The sequence below is a fragment of the Cuculus canorus genome, chromosome 1 (genome assembly GCF_017976375.1).
Source record: "Cuculus canorus isolate bCucCan1 chromosome 1, bCucCan1.pri, whole genome shotgun sequence".
NCBI classification, from domain to species: domain Eukaryota; kingdom Metazoa; phylum Chordata; class Aves; order Cuculiformes; family Cuculidae; genus Cuculus; species Cuculus canorus.
This window is the reverse complement of record NC_071401.1, coordinates 103,705,588-103,714,714: the sequence shown is the minus strand read 5'-3', so window position 1 is coordinate 103,714,714 and position 9,127 is coordinate 103,705,588. Positions and strand designations below refer to the sequence as shown.

General features: G+C 43.9%; 1 protein-coding gene across 3 annotated transcripts in view; it reads left to right on the top strand.

The window, feature by feature from the left end:
* The first annotated feature begins 1,055 nt into the window (after positions 1-1,055).
* Positions 1,056-9,127, top strand: part of USP25 (ubiquitin specific peptidase 25) — a 91,334-nt gene continuing 83,262 nt past the window's right edge. The window contains exon 1 of one of the 3 annotated variants that reach the window (XM_054065467.1): positions 1,056-1,312. In XM_054065467.1, the coding sequence (XP_053921442.1) occupies positions 1,268-1,312 (45 nt within the window). In that variant the 5' untranslated portion in view covers positions 1,056-1,267. The remainder of the gene's footprint in view (positions 1,313-9,127) is intronic. The other 2 variants (XM_054065477.1, XM_054065487.1) reach the window with 2 other exon arrangements.

The following is a 9,127-nucleotide window of genomic DNA, read 5'->3' as shown; positions in this document are numbered from 1 at the left end:
TGGTGACTGTTGGGCTAGGCTGGCTGCAGGACGGGCTCCCACTCCCGAGGGGGGAAACCCTTCTGTTGCTTATATTGTGGGTTACAAGCTGTGCAATGTACCTTCATGTATGTTTAATAAACAGCATAAAGTATGGCTATGCATGCATATTCTCCTGGAAGGTTATCGGGAAGCTTTGCTGTCCCTGGGGATGCAGCACAGTGCCCACGCTGATACCAGAACTGCTGGCAAATAGGCTCTCTAAGACTTGTTTTGGAGTTTTAGAAAGTCGGCACCCTTTATCAGGGCTGGGAAACACGCAGGAGTGATCTCCATCAGTGGTGTGCAGCAAGACAAGAACTGCGACAGGATGGATTTCCCATGTAGATGCACGTGGGTAAATTCTCCCAGAAATGTGTTACGTATTCTGTTATTTTCCAAGGTATCATTTTAATTATTATTACAAACTTCACAACAGTCAAATCTCTTGCTAATTCGGAGCTCTGGCTCCAGCTCTCTGCTTGACCTTGTGTTTGAGATGGGGAGAGACTGCAAACAGGGGTGACTGCAGAAGACACATCTGTTCAGCACAGATCAGACTGAACACAAGGTGTTACCATCTCCAAAGGATGAACAGTCGCTGGAAAAAAAAAGCACTGCTGGAAAGAAAACACGCACTCAGAGAAAGAAAACATGCTCTCAGAGGGCCATTCCGCATAGCTTACAAATAAATACAGTTACTTAGATGAAACCTAACTCTGCTTTAGCTTCAATAAAAACTATTCCACGTTGTGCAATACTAGCTGCTTCTCGTACCCCTGCGAGCGGCTGGGAGAAGCCTCACGCCCGGGTGGGCACCGCTGGGAGCGGGCGCTGCCGCCAAGATGGAGGCGGCCGCTGCGAACGGGGCGGGGCGGGGCGGCGGCGCGGAGCTCCGCGGGGCGAGGGGCAGTGTGGAGCTCCGGGCGCGGCAGTCTGGACGAGGGGCGGCGCGGAACTCCGCGCGCGGCGGGAAGCGCGGGCTCGGCGCGCGCGCGAGGGGCGTGGCTCCGGGCAGGCAGGGCGGGGGCAGCAGTGACGGTGGGGCCTGAGCGCCTCCGCGCTGCCCCATGGCGGCCACCCGCCTCGGCAGCCCGCCCGCCTGGCGGTGACTCGGGCTCCCCCTCCCGCCCCTCCTCCTCCTTCTTCGTCTCCTCCTCCTCCTTCACCTCCCAGCCCGGCCCAGCCGCTGTGCCGCACGGCGCCGCCCGCTGAGCCTGGGGCGCAGCCGGGAGCCGCGCGGGGGGCCATGACGGTGGAGCAGAACGTGCTGCAGCCCGGCGGCGCCGCCAAGGTGAGGGGAACGCAGCGGCCCTGCCCGCAGCGCGGGGAAGGCGCGCGAGGCGGGGGGGTGCGGCCTGGCAGCGCGCGCGAGGGGCCTCTGCCCGCCGGCCTCGCGCGCCCCGAGTCCTTCCCGGCCGCCTGGCGCGAAGGCAGGCACAGCCTCCCCGCACTCTCGGCACTTCCAGGCGCTTCCCCTCAGCCTTCCCCGCGCCTGCTGCTTCCTGGGACTGCGGGGAGCTTCCCCCCCGGCCTTCCCGCACCGCGGGGCGCTCCCTTGCCCACCCCTCCTTCTGTCCCCTGGGGGGGGGGGGGGGGCGGTGGCGCGCCGCCCCATTGGCCCCCGTTGCGGTGTGGGTTGTGGTTGAGGGGAGCAGGTCGTGCCTGACCGCCCTGGCAGCGGGGAGGCAGGGAGGGTGCTGGGAAAGGTGATGGCTATTTCCAGCGTGTGACACACGGCTGGCCGTCACTCAGCCCCGCAGGCGCGGCAGGGGCTGGGGTTAGGGGCTGGGCGCGTGGGGTGAGGCGAGGGGCACGGGAGAATGTTTCTTCGTCAACAAAAAACAGGGAGCTTAACAGCTGGAGGTGTTCCAGGCCAGGTTGGATGGGGCCTTGGGCAGCCTGATCTAGTGGGATGTCCCTGCCCGTGGCAGGGGTGTTAGAACTGGATGATCATTAAGGTCCCTTCCAACCCAAACTATTCTGTGATTCTATGATGCTCTTATAATAAGGATAAAGATATATTTGCTTTGATATTGTCATTGTAGAAGTGTAGTGGCTCCAGTCGCTAGAGTGGACAGTGGGAATGAGGCGATTAAGGTATAATTGGTTAAGATGGTACAACTTGCATTCAAGAAGCCTATTTGGAGGGAGGGGCGTGTCTCGACAAAGACTGTTGTCATAGTTGGAGGTAGTTAGTACTGATTTTGGCTGCTTCAGCAAGACGGCAAGGGCTGAGTAGACCTAATTTTGTCTCTTCCTTCCTCAGTTTTTAGTGTTTTAAATTGAGGTGTGCTAGCAGGCTAATGTAGCGCGGTTTTGCTGCCAGGTCCTGTGCTATGTGTGTGTCTTCTCTGTTGAACAACTTCGTTCAGTGCTTGCTGCTGCACACCTGACAAGTTCTGTGAGCGAGGTTATCTTTTACAAAGCCTGTTGTTGATGCTTTACTTAAACATTTCTTAGCGATTGTAAGGGATACTTTGTTACCTAATAACTGGTAGATTCTGGTTAGAGCCGCATATTTGCACTTTCTATCAATAATACCCAAGAAGAAATGTTACAGTTTTCAGCTAAACTTTTGCTTGCAGGTCAGTAGTTCAGGATTACTTTAATTGCAAATCAAGAATAAGCTTAAAGAGTCTATTGAGACTGGTTGTGGTAATCCATACTGCAGTAAAAAATGAAATTAGCAGTAGTTCTACCGTTTTAATCAACATCTGTGGATTATGATTACTTGTTTAAGAGAGAGAGAAGTGTGTAAAGCAGCAAGCTTTTTTTCATGGCAGAGATTTTCTTTTTTGATTCTGTTGAATCATCTGATTATTGTATTATCTGAAATTCCTTCTTACCTACTTTATCTCTAATTGTGTGCCAAGTGGGGGGAGGACAATCTTGAGAATATTTTGGGAAAAAAAAATATTATTTGACTCCAAAGTGAGTATCTCATTGCTTAGTGACACTAACCAGTAGCTGGTTGACAAACTTTAACATTGTTCAGCTTATTGATGTATAAGAAGAAAAATTGTGAAGGTCCAGTGGGCTGATGAATGGTTGAAAGGTGGAGAGGTTAACACACCACTAACACATCATCTTCCTTCAAAAGAAGGAAATGCCATGCTCCACAAATAAGGAGAGTTTATTCTGGAGACCTCAAAGTTTGTCTTGATTGTTTGCTGTTAGTGTGAAGAAACCACATACAAGCAGAAATATATTGGCTTTCTAAGAGAGATGTCTGAGTCATCAGCATAACTTATTCAGAACTGTGGTTCCCAACATTGTTCATCATATGTTTTCTTGCTGTTATACAGGAAGTATGTGTCAAACTTCAGCGGTACTTGGAGGTTTAGATTTGTATTAATAAATGCTGTAGCTACAAACAGCCCATTTCCCACTGAAGCTGTCTTTAGTTTATTGTGTAACTAAAGCATCTCGATTGGGTCAAAAGAATTTTTTTTCTTTCATGTTTACTGGTCATCTTGATTCCTAGGTGAAACTTGTAATTTATCTCCTGAAGCAAGTAATTAATAACATTACACTTGTTGCCGTGGTTCTTGTATGCTTCTCTAATGTTGTTAGGTGTCTGTAGGTTATCTGTAATGTTCATATTAAGACTAAAGCATGGAATAAAGGTAAATGGCCTGGGAAGTTAAAAGAAGTAGCTTCTTATTTTGGTCTGTCTGTATTTTCTGTCCAGTAAAATTATTTTTGTCTGGCAGTTTGCTGCTAAAGAGCTAAAGCATGTGTGTTGCAGGATTCCCTTACTCAAGGCAGTTCTTCACCGCTACCATGGGACAGCTTGTGTTGGTACATATGTATTTTGACTTTCCTCCCAGAGAAAGACCATCCCAGGCTGCCCCTTGTGCTGTGCGGATCGTTGTCTCTGCCAGTGTCCCTTGCACAGCAGGTTCAGCAGTGGTGGTGGGTGAATGATTTTTTCTTATGATTGGAAGAAGTGTCATGGGGAGGTCATACATGTTTCAGCAGTGTGTCAGCTCTAATAATTATCATGATGGTCATCTCAGAACAGTAGATTGAAGAAGCTGGGTTTCAAAGGGTGACACATAGCTGGCCTCTCAGCAGTGTGTGTTATCAAGTTCTCCTGGGGAGAGACCAAGTGTTGGTTGATACATGGATTTAAAGTCTGTTTTATCTGTCCTTCAGTTTCTCACACCCACTGTTATTTCAGACCTGTGATTCAGCAGCATGTTGGCAGTGTAACCACAGGAATAGTAGAATAAAGTTAGGTGTGTCAGCTCAGCTTGTTTGGTTTTTGTTGTAGTTTCTTCGGTGTTTTTTAGGGAGCACAAACCTTTATGGGTATTTACTGGTTGAAATAATATGTGGCATTAAGCACAGTCTAATACTACTTCCTCTCCCATGCCCTTTTCTGGGGTACTAAGGAGAAAATGGTAATAGCTCATGTGTGTGCTTCTCTGCTTGTCCTGTCTATTTGATGTACTTCTTATTGGAAGATTTTGCTAATATATGTCCTGACTGATTTTCTTTCCTAAATGCAATAGCCACTGACTTCTTAATACTGCAGTGGTTGTTCATATGGAAGAATACGCAGTCATATGTCTTCAGCAGTTGAAATAGGGATGTTGATGCAGTCCTGAATGGCAGGAGGTGTGATTCCAAAGAATATCCATTGAGGACTTGGTACCCAAGGAAAGTGTCTGGGGGGTAGTGCTCTTTTTTTTTTTTGTTTGTTTGTTTTTTTAATCTTGATAAGTGATGATCATCTGGGGATGCAACCTTTAAAATCTTTGTTTTAATCAGCTGAGTTCAGGCTTTCCTGACTGGTCTGGTGGATCTGAGAGGCTTGCAGGCTCTTGCTGTCGTCGTGTGGCCAGAGCTGCTCTTGTCAGTTCTTCTCCAAGATTCAGGTGTCCTTCTTTATCCGCACTTTGGATCATGTAGTGAAGTTGAACTACATATCTCTCCATGAACTGTCTTCCTGTGTTTGGACTAGGCTTCTTGTGGCAGGCTTGAATATGGGGAGGCCGGGGGGTTGTGCCAGCTACTGCTAATGTTGAAAGCTTTATTTACCTCTTTTGCCCAGGATGAGCAAAATAACCAGGCTGAAAGTGTTTGTACCAACTAAGCAGTTTGCAATAATTACTTGAAGTGCTATGGAGTCACACTCTTAGGTATACGTATTTTGTTATGTATTAAAAAAGGCCATTAAAAAGTTAGTATTGTGTGTAGTTACACCTTCTACTTATACCTGTTTCTGTTTTCTGAAAGCTGGAGCAAGGTGCAAAGGGTAGTGCTTCAAAGTGCTTTTGAAATCCCTTCTCAAACTGGTATAGTGAATGCCTTTTAGTTTTGTGAATGTTCTGATGGGGTTTGATGGAAGGAGTGTATGTGTGCATGGTTGGATGGGTGTTTTTTTTGTGGTGGCCATGCAGTTTTGCTTTCTGTGGAAAGGTGCTTTATTCGTGCTATGAATCTGCACCTTTCTGAAATGATCAAAAGAAGTTCCAAAACTGTTGTATCCTAGAAAAGTTTTAGTTAAGTAATGATTTTGATTGTGATAGCAGAAGTTTACAGCTCTAGTACTATCATTAGCATCTGAAAGAATATCTTTAACTGTCTTTTGATAGTTGGAAATAAAATACTGCTTCAGAATATTAAAATGTGAGATTCATACATTTTTCTGTTAGCCTTTTGTAATATTTAATAATAACTGTAGTACTTCCTAAAAAAATATTTTTAGGATAACCCAGTATCTGCAACTACAATGAACAGCAAGTACAAAATATGACAAAACCCATCAACCTCAATTAAAGGGTCAAAATTACCCATGTCTCAAAATAGAAAAATATTTCACATTTTTGAAAGTGCTTTGTAAAGGTAAGTGGGAGAATTATTGAACTGTTGCTTTTCTTGCACTATTATGCATGAAAAGATCTGTTAAGGCAGGAAATATCATCTGTTTAATCGTGTGAATGCTGTTGGTGTTCATGGACTTCTCTAACTGAAGAGGAATGAAAGATAGAATGAAGGGTATAATTTCTCTTCTGGTTCTGGCTAAATCTTCTCCTCTTCCTGGCCAAAGAATACACCTAAGTGTCAACAGTCTTGACTATTCAGCCCACGAGAAGGACTGGGTTGAGGAACATTTAGATGTCTGGGGACTGGTGTGGTGGCCTAGTTTTTAAATCAATCTGATGCCCTAGCTGACCTGGACGCTGCTTTTTCAGCCTCGTTTGAAATCTTTTCAGAACTAACTGGGAGGTGTCTAACCCTCACACATGACCTGTGCTGGGAATTGTTTGGAGTGCTTTATCAGTCACCCCCTTACAGCCATTGGTGGCAATGCCAGTGATTGGGGATTACTGAGGCACCCAGGGGTGCTTCTGTAGTGAAGCTACTAATTTGCAATCCTCAGATGCTCCTCTGGCAAAAGCTAAGAGCCAAATGTGATATTCCTGACAGTCCATAAGATAAAAAATAAACAAAATGTTTAAGAGCAGTCTGTTCAGTTACATGTTTTCATGTAGGAATAAATTCCTTTAAAAGCTTGACTTTTTTTTTTAATAGTAAGTACAAGAAATCAATAATAACTGCGGAACAGAGCTCTTAAAAATCTGAGGGGGGAGGGTTGCTGGGTCCTGAACTGATAAAGGAAAGTTTTCACTGAGTAGGAAAACCACGTGTGGGAGCTGCTTTGCTTTTCTGGGAAAGGAAAGTATCCTGAGCACTTTCACTTTCTAGTTCTCTTGTGATGACCAGTGATTATGTAAGGATGGAGAAGGTTGCTTTGAATTGTAATGAAGGTTTGTATGTGTGTTGGCTTTTTTGTGTGTATTTTGGGTTTTTTTGTTGTTGTCTTTTTGTTTTGTTTGTTTTAGATGGGTGGATTACATTTCTCTGTCAAAGCCCAGTGACTGAGTTACAGACGAGATGGTCTTTAGTAAGCAGATACACCTGTAATTTAAGCGAATTCAGCTTCTCATGAGGGAGCTGTTGACTTGTGCCTGGGGTAGCAGTGTAGCATCGTGATGCAGATAGCAAGCCAGAGTATTGGGTGAGTAATGTAAGAAAGGCTGTTTTGACAATGTACTTCAAAATGATTTTATGAATTCAGGGTAGACTTCAGTCTTTTTTCCCCAGTTTGGAAATAAAGGCCGCTTCTGTTAGCTGATTGTCATGCTTTATCAGTTGGGGTGTTGTTAAAGAAGTCAGTATCTGCTGAGAGCAGAAAATACTTGACTGGAGTGAGACTAATATAACTTGCATGTGAATTAGTGCCAGAGAGCTCAGTGTGTAGTAGGTGGAGTGGTATCTCCTTCCATTCACTTTGAAGCTGTGCTGTGTGCAAAGTTCTGGTCAATGAGTGGTCAGATACAATTAATAGGGAAAAGCTGGTACAGGGAATCACAATAGTTAATTGCATGTAAAGCTAAGTGAAGTTGAAACTTTTCTGATAAGTTCTTATTTTTTTTAATTTTAAAAAACAGAGAAAATATAATGACAAAGTATTCTAAAGCTGTTAGGCTGAAGTAATGTCAAGGTGGTGAGATGCTTTACTGCTGAACAGGATGGCAAGATGGTACAAACTCAGGCTTTATGCTAAGTAAAAGGTACTTTTTCCCATTTCCTTCATCAGGTTCATGCAAATGGCATCTCGTGTTGTTTTTTGTCAACGCTTATAGCTTTTAATCTGGCAACAATGTGTTCTGAAAAAGGAATGTCAGTTTGTTTTAATGTCACCTTATGTGAATGCTGTGCTGAATATAAATGTTGTTATAAGCTGTATTGTGCCAACACACCTCAGCTGAGCGAGAGCAGCCATAGTGTGTTCCACGGTTGAGTATAATCACCATCTAAAATGTTGCTTTCTTGCAGCATTAAAATCTGCATGTTCTCATTGTATTGCAAGCTTTTCATCTCTTTATCACTTGATTTCTTTAGGACTTCAAAACTTGCAGTGTACTGACTAAAGGCTCTACGGACCATTAGTGGAAAATTTTCCTGAAGCTTCTTTTTGAGTAATCCTGTCCGTACTACCTTTCTGCTCTGTGTTAGCATCTCGGTTTTCAGAAGTGAATAAATGGAATGTGAGTCTGTCTCTTTGCTGCAGTGGGTTACACCTCCCTGCATGGATAGTTTGGGGTGAGTACACTGGTCTGTGGTCTGCAGTGGCAGAGGCGTTATGGTGCCTTGCTGATAGCTGCAGAGCTGTATCTTCTGGTAGATGAATGGTTTTAACACACTGAGCTACTCAGTAGTTTTCCTGGTGAATGTGGTGCAGAGTCTGTAGTTTTAGGCTTCAATAGGTATGAGACTTTAAGCACATTTTGAATCACTATTGAGATTCCTGTGAAGTCCTGTGAAGGAAGAATTGGGTCTAAAGATGATGTAAATGACAGATTGACACAAAATTACTTTAACTTTGGTCGTCTCCAGCAGTCTTTGCAAATTCTTGTCTGTTTAATTATGAACTGTTTTTTCATGGATTTAATAACATGATTAATTCCGAGCATTTGAAAATCACAATGAAAACATTTAATCTATTTAGATGTAGACTTTTGCTATTTAAGAAGACACCAATGATTTTTTCAGTTATGTTTCATAGCTGTCATTCCTTTGAAAATGTCATTAGCTACATATTTTTGCTTTTGTTTTCCATAATGGGTGAAATTCAGGAGCGTGTTGAGAGGGATCAGCATGAGTTTTCTTGAAACCTAATGTTATCTGATGATAGGACTTATAACAGAAACAGCATTGTTGTGATAGGTGGCAACACTGAGTGTCCACAGCTTTAACTAGTAAAGATGTTAGAGAAATGGAAACCAAAGAATATGTGATGCTGAAGAGCTTGAAGACTGAGTGCATCTAGGTTAACTTTGGAAAGTTAACTTCAGAAACATTACATGTGATCATACACAGATTTGTGTATGCAAAGCATTTTTTTTTAAGGCAGCAGAAATATCGGTATGCAAATTCTGATGGCTTTTATTCTGAGATGCTGCAAAGCTTTGACTTGATGCTTTTGTTTATAGCAGGTTTCTGAATTACTTTAACTGGTGAGTTCTTGCTGAAAAAATCTATACCCTGCACAACATGTCTTTTAAAATGTTTGTTATCAACTAATTGGCAA